The 22,468-nt window shown below is 37.2% G+C and overlaps 1 protein-coding gene across 4 annotated transcripts in view; it reads right to left on the reverse strand.

Annotated features, from left to right (window-relative positions):
- Positions 1–702: 702 nt before the first annotated feature.
- The window catches only part of specc1la (sperm antigen with calponin homology and coiled-coil domains 1-like a), a 35,697-nt gene continuing 13,931 nt past the window's right edge, over positions 703–22,468 (reverse strand). For 2 of the 4 annotated variants that reach the window (XM_077223597.1, XM_077223598.1), the window contains exons 2-17: positions 18,974–19,139; positions 18,728–18,881; positions 17,142–17,473; positions 14,897–16,195; positions 14,601–14,808; positions 13,341–13,453; positions 12,739–12,914; positions 11,044–11,207; positions 10,799–10,944; positions 8,835–8,925; positions 7,080–7,169; positions 6,365–6,527; positions 6,056–6,158; positions 4,405–4,521; positions 4,164–4,223; positions 703–2,771 (exon numbers count right to left, since the gene is read on the reverse strand). In XM_077223597.1, coding sequence (XP_077079712.1) covers positions 2,682–2,771; positions 4,164–4,223; positions 4,405–4,521; positions 6,056–6,158; positions 6,365–6,527; positions 7,080–7,169; positions 8,835–8,925; positions 10,799–10,944; positions 11,044–11,207; positions 12,739–12,914; positions 13,341–13,453; positions 14,601–14,808; positions 14,897–16,195; positions 17,142–17,473; positions 18,728–18,881; positions 18,974–19,102 — 3,435 coding nt within the window. In that variant the 5' untranslated portion in view covers positions 19,103–19,139 and the 3' untranslated portion in view covers positions 703–2,681. Of the gene's footprint in view, positions 2,772–4,163; positions 4,224–4,404; positions 4,522–6,055; positions 6,159–6,364; positions 6,528–7,079; positions 7,170–8,834; positions 8,926–10,798; positions 10,945–11,043; positions 11,208–12,738; positions 12,915–13,340; positions 13,454–14,401; positions 14,469–14,600; positions 14,809–14,896; positions 16,196–17,141; positions 17,474–18,727; positions 18,882–18,973; positions 19,140–22,468 lie in introns of those variants that run through there. The other 2 variants (XM_077223599.1, XM_077223601.1) reach the window with 2 other exon arrangements.

A 22,468-nucleotide genomic window follows, 5' to 3' on the forward strand; every position in this document is an offset into this window, starting at 1 on the left:
TTTTTATTGAGATTTACTAAACATCTAAAATGGAAATTTTCTGTCAATATATTTAAAAAAAATATATAAACAGACAGTTTCTCTGAGACTTTAGTCCCACAGTTAAACTAGACATACCGGTATTAAGGTCAATCTGGGTTTCATTGACACGTGACTGTGAAAGACAATAGGGATCTGTGCAGGAAAGCAGGCCAATTAATTGGTCTCATTCAGGACAAAATGCAACCTTTTTTCCCTATGTAATGACTGACGTCATATCTAATCTTAGAAATGCACTAATCATGCCGCACAACACCCATCCTTTACAACAATAAAGAGCAAAAACTTAAGTCATAAACATCCACCATCTCCTTTCCTCAGACCTTTTGGCGGTTTGTAAATGACCTGTTAAAAGCGTTTAAGACCAAGTTTTGAAAAGCCTTCCAGTCAAATGGGAGGGCGACCACAAGGCATTACAGTTACTTGAATGACCAGTCCGGAAAGGAAATTAAGACCTCGTTTTTGTTATTTCTATATATTATACAAGTTGTCACCTAGGTTCATAAAGACCAATTAATCCATCTCTGAAAAATTAAAGCCGAAAAGCAATTTCTCTATGCTGAGCTAAAGAACTCCTGAGAATTATAAAGCTAGCTAAATTAAATGAACAAAAATGCAAAGAAAAACGTAGCTAAATCATAAACATTTACACACCACAACTGATTCATTTAGGAGAAAAAGCATTTGGATTGCTCTTCACATTTATTTATAAAAAGGAAAACATTTACCCTTTTTTATTAAGATAATGCTCTCATAATTATAAAAGAAAAAAACCTAAACAAATGGCAGCAAAATAGTTCAAGAACAGAAAATAAACTGGCATAAAGTATAACAATCTAAAAGGCAACAGAGCTGGGGAAGCCTTTTGCTGTATTACATTCATATTAATGTGATGAAAGCTGGACGAAGCACATCACACAGACATATACTGAATGCAGGTCCATCTCAACATGTCTCTTCTTTTTTTATAGTAAATCAAGCTGATATGAGGCTCCCGAACAAAACATTTGTTCAGGTTCAAACAAAGATCAATCTGTCATTTACTTACAATGAATATGTGATGATGGTCCACAGGTCAAGTACAGTAACTTATACTGTTAAAACCAAAGATGCACGTAATGTAAAAACGACTAAACTGTGACATAGTTTGGAATAAATCTTAAACGCTTACCAGAGTAACTGCAAATTGGTCTTTCTCTCAGATGTTCGAGAGCTAAAAATAAACTGCTTCGTTAAACACACACTGGAATTTGAATTGGTATTATTTCAAACAATTCTAAATGCTCCTCAGGAATTGAAAAATTAAATACTCTATTAAAGGAATCAAAGGTTTAGAAAATAAGAGACATACCTCACATTTTTCATGAAAATTTTCATGAAAAATTCCTATGTTATCATTATTGTTTTTATTTGAATGTCTTGTATTAAGTGTTATTTGCAGACAGGTGGGAAACATACTTTCATACTTAAGAAAAGAGAGCGATGCCTGAATTCAGCACAGCTGGAAAACAGGATATATGTGACGATCAGGTTTTCTCTCACTCACTCATGCAGAAAATCTCTATAAATCAATTCTATTCATCCATATTAATGCACTGGAATGTAGCTTCATTTACATCTTCAATTAGTGCATGTAAGATGATTTTTGTGCTTTGCAAACTATAAAATGTGCAGGTATCGGTGCGAATAACATTATGAATCACATATGATTATTAGTTGTGATAAATATCGATAAGACTTTCTTATCCTGAGAAAGAACATACCATTTGATTAGTACTGAAGGAAGTTAGCTTAACTGCATCACAAACAAGATTTCATTTTTGGTATACTATTTCAGACTAATACACTGGACAGTACATGCACATGTGCTGCAAATCTGTTGTAGTGTTTTCTACAGTATCTTACTGTTGTTGAGCAGCACTAATGTCATATGAAATGGCTCAAAAGGTTACATAAGCTTATTGCTGACCTCCCTATTTAATATGTAGTATTTCAAGCCAAGATCGGTCACAGTCGTAACATAAAGGCGCCCACGCTGAGCTTTCAAAACAATCCTGTAAAAAGTTAAACCACTGACTGTGTGCTATAGTGAATAACTCCTATTAGTGTACAATTCTCCTCTACTGAAGTGCTTCTCCAATAAAGCGTTTCAATTAGGCACTGCTTTGAGCAATCCGCAAGTCTCGCTCTTTTAAAACAAGTTCAAATGTTGCAAGTTGTGAATTAAGGTGAAGAACTTGCTCCAAATGCCTGTCTGGACGCAAGAACTCGGGGTGGCAAAAGGCACGGGTTCACAAGCAGGTCCACGCTGTTCCTCGAGACTAATTTCAAATCATCCACACTAAGAATTAGTAACTGGATGTGAAGTCCGTAGTGTTTTAGGGTCTCCCGACAGTGAGCTGAAGCACTATTGCCAAGGCAAACTGATTCTGCATTAGTAGCCGAGTTCCACTGTAGAGGATTTCCTTGATATAATCAATGTATCACGGCATATCAGCATATGCTAATGCAATTGTCCTTGTGATGGATGCAATATGACTTTGTGCTAGGGTTGGGCCTGGATGATATGGTGGGGTGTTGCACGCAGGTTAGTTGCTGGAAATTTGTTGCATTGGTTTGACTATTTGTAAAAGGACATGTATTCAGGTCTCAAAATACTTGTAGATAGCCGTGACGTAAGTCATAACACTCTGCCAGTCTGGTCTTTCGGTATGGACCATGTCATTGATGTCCTAAAAGAGAAAAAGAGAGATAATTGTATTGATAATTGATAAGTGTATTCAAGAAAAGGCACATTATATCACATTTCAGCAGGAAGAAATCAGTGAAACTCCAAGAAGATTCCATGACGTTTATGATTTCAAAAAACAATTTGCAGAGATCTCCAGAGATGTTTTAACTATTACACTTATTATTACTAGTGCACAAATGTCTCTAATAATAAAAAAATTCCAGACAAAATATTTTAAAGCAGAACAAATGAGTAATTTACACCGCATTTATGCAATTAAAAATACAGTAAAAAGAGTATTTTTGTGACCTATTATTACAATTGAAAATATTGTTTTTCTATTTTAATACATTTTAAAATGTCATTTATTCCTGTGATGGCAAAGCTGAATTTTCAGATTTTCTCCAGTCTTCAGTCACACAATCAGTCAGTTCTTTTTTTTATCAATGTTGAAAACGGTAACACTTTACAATAAAGTTCCATTAGTTAATGGTAAATAATACACTTACTGACATTAACTAACAGAGAGCAATACATTTGTTACATGATGTATTAATCTTTATTAACGTTGGGTAACAAAAATACAACTGCTCATTGTTAGTTCATGATGTCCATTAAATAATATTAACACATAATGTACAACTTTTGATTTTAATAATGTATCAGTAAATGTTGCAAATAACATTGACTTAAATTACTAAATGCTTTAGAATGGTTTTTCATTTATAGTTCATGTTAACTAAATGTAGTTTGCTAATGTTAACATATGAAAACTTATTGTAAAGTGTTACCTTAAATATTTTTTAAGCTTAAAAATAGCTGCTTAATATTTTTGTGAAAACTGATGCACTTTTTTTCAGGATTCTTTGATGAATAGAACTTTTAAAGAACAGCATTCATTAGGAAATATCTTTTAACATTATAAAAGTCATTACTGTCACTTTTGATCAAATTGTGTTTTTGCTGAATAAAAATATTTTACTTAAAAAACAAAAACTTTTGAATAGTAGTCTATGTTCAGTATATACATTTGTATTACTTCTCCATGATTTTGAAAATTTGATTCATTTCTAGGACTTGCTTTAGCTGCAGTGCATGCTGAACATATTGTTTAAGTAGTTCACAATAAGGAAACATTTCTATATTGTGTGCTATAAGTAAACAGCGCTGGATGATAATTAAGTGTTTCCAGCTTTTCACCTGCTGTTAGCTTACAGGATGGGCGTGGATGATAAACAGAGTGCCTTAGATCTGCATTAGGTCTTTGTGTACATTGCTCCAGTAAAACTCTCCGACTACTGAACATGCCCATTTGGGTGCAAACTACAGGCTAACTTCATCAGCTGGCCTGAATGACCTGTTGTAATAAAGCTAATGCAAAAGACCTACTTACCAGAGTGGACTTGATGCCCACACTTTCTGCTGCTTGGAAGGCCAGAGTGAAATTTCGTCTCTGAAAACAAATAACTAGTTGTGAGATTAACAACAAATATTAAACCAAGATTAACCTAAAAAATAACAAAGATCTGTTCTCATAGGCTTAATAAATCTTTCAAATAAATGCTACTTGGTTAGATATTTGTATAAGTGTGTTTTAACACTTTTTTACAACACAGAACCAGCAGTGTTCTTGCCTTGTCCTGACTGTTGAGCTCTTGATAGGGAATATGAGCAGGCAGGTATGTGTGAAGGACAGCGCAGAAGGCCAGTCCATCATTCCAGCTGCTGCTGAAGTTGGTAATGTCGATGTTCTGTGGAACAAATAGACATGACAGACTAAGCCCCTGGGGACTTTGCATTAACATGAACTAAAAACGTGAGATTATGAAATTTAAGATGCAGTACATTTAAAACCAGATTATAGAGGGTTTCAATATGATTCGCAAGGTTAGAGTCATAAAATGTAAGAAATTCAGTGGAACGCATTCAATGGAACATTACCCCACAAACATTGCAAAATCTTCTCATCTTCCTGTGGTGTGAAGCAAATTTCCTGTTCATAGCTTCTCCTACAACCTAATTTGTGCTCGAAAGAGCAGAATAACATGTTTCGGATCCATTTCTATGAATGTCTTCTACACTGTCCTGAAGTCCACTTTTTACCTTAAAGTATGGCAGAAGAGCAGAGAGCCTTCATCCTCTCCAGCTCATATATTCACACATGTACTGTAAGAACTACTACTGATGCATCAGGAACATCAGTTACTGTGGCTGACATTTAATGCAGAATACTTATGCACTTCATTTTTTCAGAACAACCTTTCCTAGGGATAAATAGGGAGTTCTGAAAGGAATAAAACAGCTTCTTTTGTTCCTACATTATCTTATGCTAATTTCTAAAATAAAAGCTTCTTGCGATTCCTCTTCCGCTCCACTTTGATAGTCATCACATTTTTTATCACAGTTTTTATCAGCTGTGATCACGGCTAGTAGTTTCACATGTGGGTAAAGTCTTGGTGGTTAACACTGACTAACACAACCAGAAAAATGTTTACTCTACTTCTCTAAAATATCTGCAAAGAAGCGAGTTTACAGAAACAGTAAGCTTCATTTGTTTATGATGCGCTGACTTTCAAACTTAGAAAATGTGTAGTAGGAAACTGAAGATGAAATTTAAAACATCTGTTCACAAACCAATTAAATATTTATTTAAGGCTTTATGTTGCTACTTATTTAAAAACAAAAATGTCCAGATGCTGCACATTCAACGAGTTTGTTCTCAGAAGTGCTGCTGACGACCCTGTATTGCTTCAAGTGCCATTTAAAATGCCAGAGAAATTCAGCGAACTTCCTGGTGAGGATCTTGATAAACAGTGACTATGACAACCACACAAGCTTTTGTGGAAGAGAAAGACCTTGTTTAAGTAGGAAACAGTATTTCACTGAAATCTGACAAGAGGAAAAAAAAATGTAAATAACATGGCTATTATTCTGTGGACAAAGATGTCATCTGAGATTTGGCAAGATTTAAACTTCCAAGGATGCTCATAATTAATTGGTTAACCGACAGTAATAATTTTGACCGATTAATACCATCAGTTAAACGGTTTGAAAAGTAATTTTTCAAAATATTTAAAAATGTTTGCTGCATGGTTAAAACGATGCTACATATATTAAATTGCGAGAGAGAAAAAAACATGTTGCGTATAAGTCACATTTTATTATTACATTTAGAAATATATAAATAAACAGGCACAATCATTTTCAAAGTATATAAATATACATACATACACACACATACATATATATATATAGTGCTTCTATTTTACATGTCAGGGAACCAACCTGATAGCCCTCGGTTTTCTTCTGACACCATCTCAGCAGTGCATTTCTTTTAGAACCACCATATTCACGAGCCAAAGCAGACAGAGGGTCTTTTCGCTCCTCACTAGATGGATAAACAAAACAATAATGACTGTTTTAGCAACCTTGTTATTATTCAACTCAGAAAAAGCATTCCAGCAGTTTAGATTTATAGCACAGAATATTTTGAACAGGTCAAAATCATGTCCATTGATCGCCATCACATTTATATGAGAAGCGAAACAAAAGTGTGTATAATACAACATGTGTCAGTTCTAAGCAGGTGCGCACCGAAGGCGGCTGCGAGCTGTGGGATTGACGGAGGCAGTGGGGGAGGAGGAAGATGACAGGGAGAGAGGTGGTGCAGAAGAGCCCATGGCTATCAGAGAGGAAGATGGGCCACCATCAGGAGTACTGATATCTCTCTTCGCATCTTCGCTGCTTCTCCGAGACACTAAACAGTGGAGAAAGAAAAAGTTTGATCATCATTTGGGTAACAGTAGTCTCTACTCTTTTGGTTTATACTAGTGGTATAAAACTCATTGCTGTATTGCATGACACATACATCAATAATGGAATTGAATAACTGATTATATGTATTAATAATGTGATGTATTATGTGTTAATCAGCTCTTTTACTAAATATCCAATCTACTTCTTGCATGGATGCATTCATTTATACTCCAGACTTCAGAGTCACATGGTCCTTCAGAAATCATTATATTATCCTAATTTTGTACGCAAGGAATATTTCTTGATATCATATTTGTTTTCAGGATTCTTTAATGAATAGAAAGTTAAAAAGAACAGCATTTATTTGAAATATAAATATTTTGTAACTTATGAACCATTTAATGCAACCTTGCTTATTATGGTCTCAAAACTTACTGATCTCAAACACTTTGGAATTTATGAACAAGACATTACAGCATGAGTGCATTAGTTGATGGTTTATTGATGGCATTGTGTTTGTATTCGTTTGATTTTAAATGGCTCTGAGCTTCACCTGTGATGGTCTTTGATGTGTCCATGCTCGAGACTCTCTGAAGAGCTGAAGTGGGACGACTGCCATTGGCTGATCTGAGTAGATGCTCAGCTGCACACAAAGAAAGACAGAGATATAATGTCATAATCATGATTTTAATATCTCTTATCAGTTCATCTGGGAGCTAAATAGAACTCTGGCAATTCTAGGGGAAAAAAACAATGAGAGAAAAGAATGAATGGTGCAGTCTACAAACACAATGCTAAATTGACATATCGACAATAAACTGTTATTGCACATTGAATCAATGACAATCAAATGCTATTACAAATATAATCAAAGAAATATATCTATAAAATTGAAAGGAACATTAGAGAGGAAAAAAATAAATAAAGCTGACAGCCAACAAATCTCAATAGCTGTAAAGGGTCAGAGAGGGAATCGATCGCCCCCACGTGAAAGTCATCCCACCAATCATAACACTGTCATTTCCCCAGAGGATGATAAGAGTTCCTGGTAAGCAGCCGGACGTCTCAAAAACAAGCATGACATAAAGGGCTCTAAGCCCTCTCTTGCACGTTCACAAACACACATTGCCGCTCTTTCCAGCATAAAAATGGTATAAATAAGTGGGGAGGGGGCATTAAAACCTGAGTATTTGTTCGTACTTGGTGTATTTTCACATGAGTTGTCACATATGAGGTCACTATGAGTTCAGTGCTGCTTTTGCAGGGTCATAAACTTCTAGTGTTGGGAAAGCAACTGAAAACTACCTCCCAGATCTAAATCCTAGGACATCCACCCCGTTACGACTTCTGGAAAATGGGGGTGACGGGATTCACATTATGCATGCCATTTTTGTTTTTGCAATGGGTCATAAGTCATGAAAAAGCAGTCATTTGATCATTCACCAGGTCAGGGTGGAGCGGCACAACAGGCTTCCCACTCCTTTTGACTAATACATTTCCAGTTGTTGTTTTTGTTGTTGTGATTATTAGAAAAGTATTTTTAAAAAAATGTATAGACATTTCACTCACAAAGAATAATTTCTAACAGATGAAATATTTTAGAGTTGAGTTTAAGCAGTTTTTATATTATATATATATACATTTTTTTTTAATCAATTTCCATCATTTTTACTATACTGGAAATCTCAATTTTACTGTACACAATAATTCCTTGACTGAATAAGTTTTAATAAAAGCTTGACAGATATTAAATGTTATGACGTTGGTCCTAGGCATAATATATTAATAATATAATTCATTATTAGTGGTGTAATTATTAAATTGTATTGAAAGATTTATTCAAATAAAAGGTCATTTATAATTATGATTTTTTTTGTTGCATATTTATTGCATTTTTGTGTTTAAAGCACCTACTTGGTGAGAATTTGGTGTTATTTTGTGTATTTTTGTTTTGTCTATGCATTTATATTTTTGTGTAATGTGTTTTTATGTTGAATTTACTTTGAATTTTATACTTTGTGACTGTGATTGTTGTAACTTTATACAGCACATTAGCAACACAATTCATTTTCTTATACCACTTTCATCAATTCCATGACAAAAATGCTGTACTCTTATTCAATAAATTAGATGTTAGAACATGTTAGAGATGACCAACATTGGCTACTGAAAGGAAAAGCTGACATGACTTGAATCAATAAAACAAAAAGGTAATAAAATCAATGGGTGTACTGAAATTAACTACAAACAATGATCAATAAGGACCATTTGAAACAACAGAAAAAGAAACTTTAATAGTTTTTGTTACCTGGCATGCTGATGTCTGTGTAGCTGGGTCTTTTGTCAGTAAGTGAGGAGAGGGGCTTTGCAGCGGACATAGAACCAGTGATGGAGTGTCTCTGTAGGTGATTAACATAAACAGCATTAAAATCATCTTGTATATATTTGGCATACATTTATTTATCAACTGGTCTGATCTGAACCAAAGATAACAGTGTGACTGAATAACGACCGCAGAGTCACTTCAGGTAAGGCAGGATTATGACAGGAAGTCATAAAAAGATAAATATCTCAAATAATCTACACCACTACTGAGATAGATTCATATCTCCATTTCATTTAAGAACTCCACATGTCCTTTTCTGCTCTTGAAAAAAATGATGGTAGCTTTTATAAGCCTTAGCATCTGATCCTCGTAAAAAGGTCTCTTTTCCCTTCATTACTTCTGCTAGACAGGTTACACATCCACAGCTAGATTGTGGCCAGCTTGAGTTAAATCCGTTTCGCTCTTTTTCCCTAGAACGCTACTCGATTTCTACATCAATCAAAAGTAGCAGCAGACTGCAGCTAACATCTCAGAAGGATATGACTTTAGATCTATTTCCTCTTTGTCTGCTGTCCTTACCTCACCTCTCACTACCTCAATAATGCCCTGACAATCATTCTTATATAACTTCAGTGCTGAACATTTTTAAGGGTGTCACTTTGATAAATGCGGTCAATATCAAAAACCATTTGCGATCACCAAGCGTTACACTGAGGTGAGAGATGAGGTTAAGATTAGTTTCATACACTGTGCACGGTTTGCAATGTGAGCTTTGTTGTTTTGATAGCACCTTTGTCAAGCAAAGATCATATCCTCCCACAGAATCCTATTTTTAAATGACATATCACGTTATATAACTAAAGCTAAAATGGTCAAATGAATGGTCAAAACTAACCTTCTTTTTCCTGCTTTGTGTTTTTCTTTACCTTCAGTTCACAAGCTAACAGCTCAGACTACTAGTTAAGAAAAACTCTTATCAATAGCTAGAATAAGATACGACAACTTTCCCTTTGCGTTTTTCTGATAGCCTTAGGTTAGTACTAGCTTGGCATAGCATTAAATTGTTTCAAAATGCTCTTTTGATAAGCTAAAAAAAGTCGTAAAAAAAAAAACATTTCCCTTGTGTTACACCTTTTGAGTGTTAACTTAGCCCTTGGTTAGCAAGCTAACCGCCTAGCTTATTAGCCATAACGCTAACTGCTTAAGAAGAGCTCATTAACTAGAACAAAATTAATTCACCTTCCATTGTGTTTTCTGTTAACCTTCGGTTAGCAAACTAACAGTTCAGCTTAATAGCTTGGCATAGTGCTAACTGTTTAATAAAAGCCTCTTTGATTAGCTAGAACAAAACATCTTGGACAAATGAAACATTTCCCTTTCTGCTTTCAGTTAGCCTTCAGTTAATATGCTAACAACTTCACTTACCAACTAAGCATAGTGCTAAACTGTGAAGAAGCTCTTTTGACAAGCAAGAAAAAAGTTTCACAACAAATTAAACATTTCCGGTTCTTTGCATTTTTCAGTTAGCAACTTAGCATAGTGCTAAACTGTTAAGGAAAGTCTTTTGAGGAGCTAGATGATCACAAAGTGCAACCTTTTTAATCAAGCACTTAGGAACGGAGGACCAGGGTCTTGCATTACTGGAACCCAAAAACCTGTTGGATGTTTGACATCCAGACAGCATCAGAACTACATCTAGTGGACACGGCTACACTAGAAATAAAAAGTAAAGGAAACCAAACTATCCCACAATGGAAATTCTACAGTTCTCATGAATGAGCTGATGCTGTGAGAACTGTCAAGAGGCCCAGAGGAGGAGGAAGTGCTGCTATCTCAGAGGTTTCCGAGGTTCAACAAGCAGGAAAAGAGTCGGAATACTATTGTTTGACCTTAACAATGAAAACAACTCCCAGCACTGCATAATATATTGTTGTGTAACTAGCTACCTGTATCGGTGAGACGGCAGCAGCGGGCGGGGTCTTCATAGGGCTGGGACTGAGAGGTGTGCGGGGTAAGGGGGCAGTCGGGGTCGTGGTTGTGACAGCAGCAGCTGCGGCAGCGGCAGCAACTGCAGTAGCATTAGCTCCAGGACCTGTGGCCACACCAGAATAGACTAAATGAACCTTCTGAGAAAATTAAAGACACCCCATAAACATGAAACTTATAGCAATGCTTAACAATGGTGTGATACCCTGTGAGGCACTGTCAAAGCTTTTGATAAGAGTTTTGACGGTGGGAGATGGCTCGGAGGACGTGGAGGGGCGGCGACTCAGTCCCATGCCCTGCCTGAGTGCAGCCAGGTCCCTCTCAACGGCGTTCATGTAGTTATACACACGTCCACGTTCCTCGTCTTGCCTTTGTCATAACACAGAGTCACATTTTCAACATGGATACTCGGTCTCCTCACAGACAGGAAACTCTTTATTAAATTTAAATAATTGTGTGACCCTCATCTGCTACATATAGGCCTTAATATAAAAAACCCAAACATATGTGCTCACAGATAATTAAACCAAGGCTGTTCTAATACCGGTACTAGAAGCTTTGCGCAATAACATTTACTAGTACTGGTACTTTAAGAATGACAGCGTTTTAATAAGAGAGCTTGGTTCCCACTCCCTGCAGGCACACTGGCTGTGCAAAACTTTATATAATATCCGCGTTGCGCAGGACTGCCTAAAGATATAGACGCGCAAGAGCGATAAAGAAACATGCATGAATGAGAAAAAGCGCAGGACCTGCTTCATGTTAAAAAGAGTTATTAAGTGCAATAAGCCAAAAAAAAAGAACTCGCACACTCTAAGGCTAAGCCATCGCTTAGACAGCATGCAATCTCAAATTCAGATCTCTTTCACGACTTATTGAGCTCGAAGAGTCAAATACAGACACAATTACGTCAAAATGCCCATCTGGGCGAGCACTCACATAAATACAGTTGGTTATGACTTAGTGAACATTTAGGAGAAAATCGGATGTGTGTCAATACGATCCGTGCATTAGGCCTTAAAGTGACAGCAGCCTAATATACTGTACTTACCTGCTGCTCTCTGTATCTATAATGTTAATCAAACAACAACAACAACAAAATCACTCACTGTTCTTCACTGAATCTACTAAAGTACAACATGTTCCTGGATCAACATCTTTGTTGATCCTGGAACAACATTCCAGTCCACCAATCAGAGGGACAGGTTTACAGTTTATTTTAAGTTAAGGCTTACAACCAGGGTTAGGTGCCTCTACATAAGTGTTATACACATTTCATTTCCCTTTGATTTAGGGACGTTATGAGTAGGGTTAGGTTTAGGGGTAGGTATAAGGTTAGGACCAAATTTTTTGGACAGGAATGTTGTTCCAGGTTCAAAAAATAATGTTGATCCAGGAACATGTCTTACTTGGCAAAATCAAGGTGACCCTGTAGGCCCATAGGCCTGTGTGGTGGCACTGGCATGCAATTTATTTTTAAATGGGAGGAAATGTTCAAAATAGCAGGGCAGGTATACACTGGTAAAGTGAGAGATTTCAGGGTTTTTTATTTAATAAATAAAATAATAAGTTCCAAGTGGGTATTCTATTATTCAATTACTTTTTCCTGTTGTTTTAGTTTTTTGTCGTGGTCCCGGTTAAGTAGTAGTATTGAGATCGAAGTTTGCTATCATGACAACACTACAGAAATTCATTCTAGAATTGCCTTCTTTATTATAGAATTATAATAAAGGATTATTATAGAAGGCAATTCTAGAATGAATTGTGATAGGCAAAGATAATGATTTTCTGAAACTGAGTTTGAAGCAAGATTTTAAAAACAATAGGATCAAGTTTTGTCACCTAGTAGTGAACATATTGACCACCAGCATAACACTATGTCCAAGCTTTTAACACTTACTTGCGGTTTTTAACTTCATCTAGTTCTTTGCACAACTTCTCGTTCTTCTCTTGGGCTTCTTGCAGGCGGCGTCGTAAGTCACCAATCTCCTCCTGAGCTTCTGACTTGATGTCATTAGCAATGACCACAGCAGTCTGCAGATCTGCTTGGAACTGACGCCACTCTGCAGACTCTTCCTGAACATAAATAAATGCACAAGCACAGAGGCACAAGATTAGTACGAATAATTTTAGACATGCACAGACATTTAATGAATGTAATTCTTTTACATTCAAATAAATGTATTTCAATGAAGTGCAAAAGGTATATTTAAAATAAAATGAATGAAAATGCAAGAATGAAAGAACTGCGAAGTATATTCACATGAAAGATCTGGACATAAATGGGTTAAGTCAAACATGAATTAACAAACAATAAAAGTGGGCTCATGTCCACAAAGAATGTAAGTTAGATGAATTTTCTTTGGTAAGAAATTAAGATTTTGCAGTGGTTTTATCCTAACATAACACTCAAAAGCTGAGGACACCCTTTGAAATGATGCCAGTCTCTGAAAGCCGGGTCCTCGCATGACTGCATGAACTGCCGCCCTTGCCCTCACTTACCCTAAGTTTACGATGCAGTATCTTTATCTCTCTCTCCATGTCATGCTTCTGATCCTGAAGCTTTTTCATTGAATCTGCCAGGAAACCAGAAGGAGAGCGAGTGAGCATGTGAACTGAGGGAATACAGCAGGGATGGGCAACTCCGATCCTCGAGGGCCACTGTCCTGCAGAGTTTAGCTCCAACCCTAATTAAACACACCTGAACAAGCTAATCAATGTTTTCAGGATTACTAAAAAATAATAATTTTTGTCAGGGTTGGAACTAAACTCTGCAGGACAGTGGCCCTCGAGGACCGGAGTTGCCCATCCCTGGAATATAGGGTTCGTATGGGGGGAAACAAGAAAAAAAATTCTGCACTGTAGCAACAGTGATTATGAAATAAAAGCATAATGCATTCTAAATACCACCACAAAAGATAAAAGGTCAATTAAATAAACGATATAATCTCTCCTTACAATTCCCACTGATTTTGTGAACTGTAGCAGTCAAGTGATGTTAGAAAAACATTATTTACTGAATGTGGATTCATACTACTAACACAACAGATAAGTGAACCATGTTTTTGAACGACTGGCACCATCATGTGGTCATATGAGGAAGATACACCAATTACAGCCTCTCCTAGTTTTGAACATAAACAGCATGCACCCGAACTTTCCACAATCATATTCATATTATCTGATGCTTGCACACAAAACTGACAAGCACGTGCGAAAAGACCACCTGAGAGAAGTTTCTCTGTGTCAGGATGTACTGGTTTTTAATCAGCAGGGGGAAAAATCATGTTTAAAATGTACCAGTGTTTCAGCAGTGTTTTTCCTGTGGTACAAATCTGGTATCATCCATTTTAGATCTACCTGCCCTTAAATGGCTGCCAAAAAATAAACTCGTTTGTTGCTTTACATGTAAAAAGTTTCCCAACCCTGTTCCTGGAGGCACCCCAACTCTTTCAAATCAAACACACTTGAAATCACCTCAACAGCTCATCAGTAGAGACTTCAAGACCTAAAATGGATGGGTCAGATAAGGGTGTCATCAGAAATGTGCACTGTTGGTGTACCTCCAGGAACAGAGTTCGACAACACTGATTTGGACAGTTTCTTCTTGTCTACGTGAGTGGTTCTTGATCAGAATAAGCTGCCAAACAGATCAGACCTTATAATGCAAGACTATGCTGAACAGTTCAGCATGTAAGACGTTTGTTTAGGTCAGGGGAAGAGCAAAATCATCATGTGTAAATCAAAATCTGTCAAACTCACTCTCTAGGTCGCTGATGATGAGGTTATCGTGAAGTTTGACGGCTCTGTGCTGCTCCACTTCATCCTCCAGCTCAAAGATTGACTCCTTCATGTCTCCGATCTCCGTCTCTTTCTCCTGCATGTCCTCACGTTGCTTCTCTAAAACCCTCTTTTGATCGGCCAACTCTTTCTGCACCTCACTCTGGAAGTCCCTGTACTCAACGTCCAGCTGGACCACCACAAGAGGAGAGATGGACTAAGTACTCAAACAGGCCCCTAACAGTTCTTAAATCAACTGAACCAGTGCTCGTGCTCACCTTGTTGAGGGTGTCCTGGAGACATGCCACCTCAGTGCGAGCGTGGCCCAAATCGTCCTGTAGTTTGGAGGCTTTGGCTTCAGCTTCCTCCTTGTCCAGCCTAACCTCCTCCAGGAGTTGGTGGATATCGCTCTTATCTCCGGCATTGTGGATGGAGTAGAGCTCAGCGACCTTCTGCCTCTCCTGCTCCAGTAACGCCCGACAGCGGCTCAGCTCAGCCTGATCTGTGTTGACTGCAGCTTTACACTCCTCCAGCACCGCTGCCATGCCGGAGCGCTCCTGCCTTTCCACCTCAAGTCGTCGGTCCATGTGATGGTTGCGTTCCTTCAGCGCTGCAATCACACTTTGAGCATCTGCGTTATCTTGCTCGGCCATTTTTAGAGTATTGCTCAGATGTTGCTGCACGCCCAAGAGCTGCTCACGCTCAAATCGAGCATTATCTGCAAGCTCCACATAGCGCTGCTCCAGCTCCATGTATCGACCACTCTTGATGTCTTCGTCTACAGAGTAGGCTACACCGTGCTCGTCCAGGAGTGAGCGGAAGTACTCGATCTGACGGCCGCAGTGCTCCAGTTTGTCGCTCTGTTGGCAGAGTGAATCCATAAGTAGAACCTTTTCCTCTCCCAGGCGTTCATTTTCTCCGTTTAGCTCCTGCGTGATCTGTTGCAGGTCGGCCAGTTCCTGTAGAGTGGCTTGGAGCTCCTCGGCTGTGCTGTGTTGGTTCTCCTCCATCTGGTGAATACGTTCCGTCAGGCACGCCACAGACACCTCGCTGGTGTTGCCACTGCTCCCCTTTCGAGAGGAATTGCGACATGCCGGGGCGCCACCTTCAGACTCGGAGGACGACGAGGAACCGCAGCCTGAGGGAGCATCCAAGGCATCATCACTTGAGGTCACTGCTTGGTAGACCTCACTGGACTCGCTGTCTAGGTTGTCCGTTGAGCCACTTCGCTGGCCTCCAGTAAGGAGGTCCTCCATGGAGCCAGGTGCTGATCCCTCCACAGAGGAGGCCACAGTGGCACAGTCTCCATGACCTCCACCACCTCCGGAAGTGGAAAGTTCAGGACTGGTAGAGGGAAAGGCAAAGGTCTTCTCAGCTCCATCCAGTCTCTGCTCCAGGGAAAAGCCCAGAGCATTGAGGCGGTCCTTCAGCATACGGTTTTCATTCTTAAGCAGGTTGAGCTCTCCACGAATGGCCTGGTTCTGTTCCTGCAGGAGCAGCAACGTTGATTCCACATCTGCAGCTGTGATCACTGCAGCTGCCTCCCTCTCGGGTGGCCTCTCATCCTCCACCTCTTCCTAGGAGTACAATAACATCACGGTGAGAGCTTTTTTTTGTCACTGGTACTTGCATCACCACATAAATACTTAAACTCACTATCTACATCCTAATACAATTATAGAGCTGACCAATTATTTGCCATATTTGTTAAAATCATAGATATATTTTAATCGAGTCAATATGGAAGCCTTTTTCCACCTCTGAGTAACAAAACAAAAAAACAATAAAAAGGTAATTCAAAGCGTCTCAAAATTTGAATACATCACATAAATGATACTTAATGTCTTGCAATGTGACTTAATACTCAATGCTATCTTGTAATTGCAACACTAAATACTATCTTGTAATTGCAACAGTATATCTCATAGCATGGCTTTATATCTCATAATTGCATCATATTTTAAACTTTAGCTCACAATTACATTTTTAAGGCAGTAACAGGTGGAAATTGGCCCAATTTCTCTGATTGTGCAATTTTGTATTGGTAGATTGAAAAAATATATAATTTTTTTTTCATTTTCACAATTACAGTAGTACTGCATTTAGGTTGGAGCAGTTTATTGTATTGCAAATCCGCTGCTGGATCTACAGTGCCACAGAACATTATAAAAAGAAATTAGATTTTACCTGGGTTGTGAGACTGCAGTCTGAATTTAATGTGATAAAATAAAAAGATTGGGTACCACAAAGTAATTCATAGACAATACATAAACTAGTTTACTATGTTATCTTTGCTGGCTACATGCATCTGACTCTCTGGATCCTTAAATGGTAGTTAAACATTATTCCATTATGGACACATTCACAAAAGAATTTTGTTACATTAAAATTGTATTTCAATAAAAATGGAACATTACACTATGTTATAAACAGTCTTGTTTTGTTTAGTATGATATGTATGTAGTTAGGCCCAAATGATCTAAATGATCAAAAAGCAATATTATAATAAGAAGTTAATCTAACCTCAGGCAGTCCCAGCTGAACCCTCATGTCCCTCAGCTCACCCCGTAGCTGTAGGATTTCCACGTCTTTGCTCTTGGCCAGACCTAACAGATTTTTCACTTTGGCCTCCAGGGCCACTTTATCGCTTAGCTGACCGTCAGACTTTGATTTGCTCATGCGGCTCTCTGAGTCTGAGGTTTGGGCCAGTCCACGGGAATGTCTAGGCTGGGCTCGATCAGACGCACCGGGGAATGACTGCTTTTTACTGCTGGAGTTTCTGGAGTTTCGTAAACGGTCTCGTGAGGAGTTTGACTCCTTGGAGGCCGTTGATGATGTCCGTTTACCAGATGGGCCTTGTGAAGACAATGACAATTATGTGAACAAATGAACTAAACACTACACCTCACAATGTTGAAGCTTCAACCGTTCAAAATGTAAAACCATATTAACATATAGGGATCAAATGTTAATTTACCTAAAAGTTTCATGTCTTTACCAAGATTTTACAGTTTATATAGTCGCCAAAATATATGCTGTATGCAAAGGCTTAATTTAAAATGTGAAATTGTGCAAATTGTGTGATGAAGAGGCTAAAAAGAGACACTTCATTGCTTGTATTGAAAAATTATGGCAAGTGATCAAATTGATAATCGGAAAGATAAACAATTATTAAAAATACATTAAGTTGTTTCATTGCAATGTGCATGGCCGCTTATTAATAAAAATAGGATATGGTGAAATAAATTAAACTAAATGTTTAATAATATTTTGTAGTGTATATTATATGCATATTATATCATATCATATTATATATTAAACTACTTTAAATATAACCAAGATGAACAAAATATTTATAATAATTTAGTGTATATTATATGTTTATTATACCATATCATATTATATTATACTGCTTTAAATATAACCAAAAAGAAAAAAGGGTTATATTTTTATTTAATATATAGGCTAGTATTTTTAGGGGATTTTATGGTACTAAATTATATTTATGCAGTAGTTATACATTTATTCACTTTTTGAACATAGACCTGAAAATGAAATCTCCCATTTATATTGTCATAAATCTTGAATGTTTTGGAGTGCAGACTTAAGTTTGGTGTCTTTTTTTAAGGACACATGGCATATTATTGCTTAAGTGACAAGATTAAAAAAGTGAACTTAACAATAAACTATATACCTATAAAAATATACAATATAACAATAAAAAAATAACTTTTTTTATGAAAAAGTGCACAAAAATACTATTTAGAATTGTATATGAAATATACCTGTATTTTTTAAACTGCGAGAAAATCAAGGCCATAAAGTTCCAAATTTAAGGTTGATTTCTTTGAAAAGTAGCTTTCAACAACATTTTTCCACTAGATGAAATTAGTTTCCCATTCATTTTCAATGAGGTCATTTTTAACCTCGAGGAGCACAAGTGTGACAATTTTTTTCAGGACAATTTAACCTTTTCAAATCATGTCTATGAGTTTTTTGTGTGTGTTTGTGTTCACATAGCAAGTGCCAAAACCTTTACCATGTTTTGTACCAATCCGATGAAGTGCAAATATATATATAAAAAAGAACACTACCAGAGGGTTAAATACCTGAGTTGGTCTTGGTCTTGGTGTCAGGATTATTAGTGTTTGTTCCACAGGATGTTGTGTGTGTAGAGTTTGATTTCTTGCCCTTGGCAACACTGCTGTTTGTCCCTGCACTGCTCCCAGCCATAGCAGCTAGAAGATCATCATCGCTTTTGACCTGTTGATCAAAGATTAATGAATCACCTAAATAAGTAACAATAACCAACAAATACTAGTTTGTATATCTCAAATAGAAGTTGATGATTTGACCTTGGAGAGCGGAGCTGTGGTAGGGCTCTTAACAGCACTTTTGCCAGCAGAGGTTCCAGCAGTCACTGCGTCACCTTTACCTCCTCCGCTTGCTGCCTTATTCCCCACCGGCCTGCCTGCTTTCTTCATACTGTGCTCGCTCCTGGTGATACATCTACCCCTCAGTCTATGCAGGGGGAGAGAGAATATAGGTTACAATTTATAGATTTACTCCTGTGACTAAGTTTACTTAATGGCTATACTCATCCTCGGGCCTCGAAAAAGAGAAACGACAAGCAAAATGGCAAAAACTTGTTGGGTCACCATCCTGAAATCATAAAAAGGACTAGAAATACAATTCTTAAAAGTAGTTTGGAATATTAGTTGTAAAATATTACTAAAATGTGAAAAATTTGTCAGCCAAATTATTTTTGCTAAAAATAACCTAGATGAAGAAAGCTAATAAAACTGGAAATATCACAAAGAGGAACCTCATGACTGTGTTATGGTCAGTGAGTCTTAAAAATAACAGAATCATTTGTGTTCACATGTGAAACCATATTACTCTAGGGAAAATGTATGAACTTATGCTATTTGTAAAAATATTTTTATATTGGATAATGTTTAAAATAAAGAATAAAGATAGCCTATAGCAATAAAAAAAATAAAATGTATATAAAATAAATGTTTTTCAATGTTAAAGGAGGATTAATTTAAAAAAAAAAAAATATGGTTAAGAATGTATGTTTGAAATTGTATTATCAAAACTGCTGCTAAAAATTGCATAAAAGCTTTTCAATTCATATGATACACATTGACAACCACATGATATAAATAAAAATAATAGCCAAATTAAAAAAAAAGATTACTTGGCACATTTTAAACAAGACATTTCACCTATAAAACGTTTTTCTTTATTATTTTTCTTGCGTAGGAAAAAAAATCAATACCCGTTTAATTCCACCAGGGTGCAGAAGGGACTAAAATAGCAGCTGAAGAGCATTTGCCCCACTGGGTTAAAGGCTGAAAGCATAGATCACATCTTTCCCAAAGCTAGTTTATCAGAAACAGCCTTTTGGCAAATTTAGCATGATGCAGACTGCTGCTGGAGTTCTGATTGGTTCTAATGACATGGTCGGGCTCACATGTGTTCCTTGTGTGGTAAAGCACTAAGGCAAACTAGGCGTATAAGCACAGCTTGTCATCAGCTGTGCTTGAGGCTTCAGCATGAGTTCATAGAAGAGCCTGCTGTCTCTCTACAGCACATGCTGCTGAAAAACAGTGCCTTAAAAGGCAGCAAAATCCTGGATGTGCTCAGAACAGGATCAACATAACAACACCAGAGCTGCCCATCTGCACAATGGGAAAACCTTCAACTTAAATACTTTATTTTATAGACAAATTCCAACTAAAGAGTGAAAGCATGATCTCAGACCAATTCGGTTCAGAGAAACAGATTTCAAGTAATGAGAGGGCAACAAGCTATAGGGTAATTATTCTGGGCATCACACACTAATAGTGCCTGGAGATCAGAGCTATTCGATTCTATCGCAGAAAGAACATCTGAAGAGCATTAATGGAGCCTCATTATATCACCATTCAGCTTCAAAGCTAACCACACCACAAACAACTCGCTCATATAGGTCACACCACAACAAAGGAAACAACATTAATGAAATTTAAAGTAAAATTTCAATCATAAATTCTGTGATTTACTCTCCCCTCATATAGATTCAAAACTATGACTTCATTATGTGGAGCACAAAATGGAGAAACTCTGAACTCTGTACTAACTACTCTTTTCCAAGCAATTACAATTGAGCTTTAAAAAAACATACAACCGTACCTTAAAAGTGGTCCATATACCTTGTGTCTGCTATATTCTTCTCTAAAGCCATAAGATAACTTTACGAATGAATCATTTGTTTGAGTCAGATATTTTCAATGAGCCAGTTGATTTGATTCTTGGGTTCGACTCACTGTTTATCAATGGTTCAATCGAAGCATTTAAAAGCTCACTCGGGTGGAAATTAGAGATGCACCAATTGCAATTTTCTTGGCCGAAGTGTGACCTGCCAATACCGATTTTTAACAATTCAGGCTTTCTTTCAAAGAACTATAATTGATAGCATGTACAAACAAAAACTACTTTTCTACAATGCTAAATTTTCTTTTCATAAAAAAAATAAGTAAAAAGACAAATTTCAAACAATAGCACAAATAAATGCAATAGAATAAAGAGAGATATGAATAAAACACGGCTTTAAGTTGTGCAGGTGGGTCTAACAGTATCCAGTTAAGAAATACTACTGAAATTAAAGTAATCAAATGTAAAATAACACTGGATAGTCTTCATTGTAAAAATTAAATACAGATTAATGCTTACAATTATTTGCCAAAGTTATTCAGTCAAGAGCAGCGAGTGATTTTCTGTCTTTTGTTCTTTGAATAAACTAACAGAAAGCAGAAGGTTTATTATGCTGCCGTCACTTTAACAGTTTATGCACGGATCCAATATACTGTTACACAACATGCGCCATCAACAATTTACTTTCAAAAACTGACCGTTTAACTGAATACTCACCAAGACAGACATTTTGACATAATTTTGTGAGTCTTTGACTCTTTAAGCGCAATTAGCTAATCATTTTGGTACTTGAATACTTCTGGGCCGCCCGGGCCGATCGGCAGAAAATAGGCAGATTCCGGTCCCTGGCCGGTCAATTTGCGCATCTCTAGTGGAAATTCAATGAATTCATTGAGCGCAAAGGCTACATTCAAAAACAAAATTGCTTTAGAACAAAGCAGATGGCTGCTTTCCATTAAAAAGTTGCTACTGTGATATCAATCAAAATATATAATGATATTGTGATGAATAACATGAAAGAGAAATTCAGCGAATAACAACTTTCAGTCTGTTTGTCACACATAGCCTTCATAGCTTCAAAGGATTTGGAATACAATAGTGCACTTTTATGATGCTTTTAAATCCTTTGGGGCTTGAAAGCTCCAGGCCTCATTTTACTGTAACTGCATGAAAAAGTGCAGCCAGTATAGTCTTCAGAATATTATCTTCTTTTGCGTTCTGCATGGTTAGAAAAACAGGTGAGTGCGAGTAAATGATGACAGAACTTTTATTTTTAGGTGAACTATCACTTAAATACAATCATGTGCAAATTACCCAACATTTCTGTTTTTATGAGAATCCACTGAAAAAGTGAAAAATTGGTTTTGATCAGCAACTTAGCCAGTAGTTTCCAAGATGCTTTGGAAAGATAGCATGAATCACAACTTCGATTTTCCAGCCCAGTCCTCTGCACTTGTTTTTGGACGGTGCAGATCTTTCCAGATCGTTCATTTAATGGATCCCCATTGTCCTCTCGAGCCTGATCATAGCAAGGCACAGAGCCCGTTCCTCCAGTCTCTCAATGGAAGAGAAAATAAGGCCTAATATCTTACAGCTGTTGCGAGGCAGGGGATGGGGAGATGTGAGAGAACGTTTGCTCATTTCCAATT

This window comes from Siphateles boraxobius, unplaced genomic scaffold (genome assembly GCF_051911475.1).
Source record: "Siphateles boraxobius isolate OS27281-9 unplaced genomic scaffold, OSU_SipBor_1 9, whole genome shotgun sequence".
Lineage (NCBI taxonomy): Eukaryota > Metazoa > Chordata > Actinopteri > Cypriniformes > Leuciscidae > Siphateles > Siphateles boraxobius.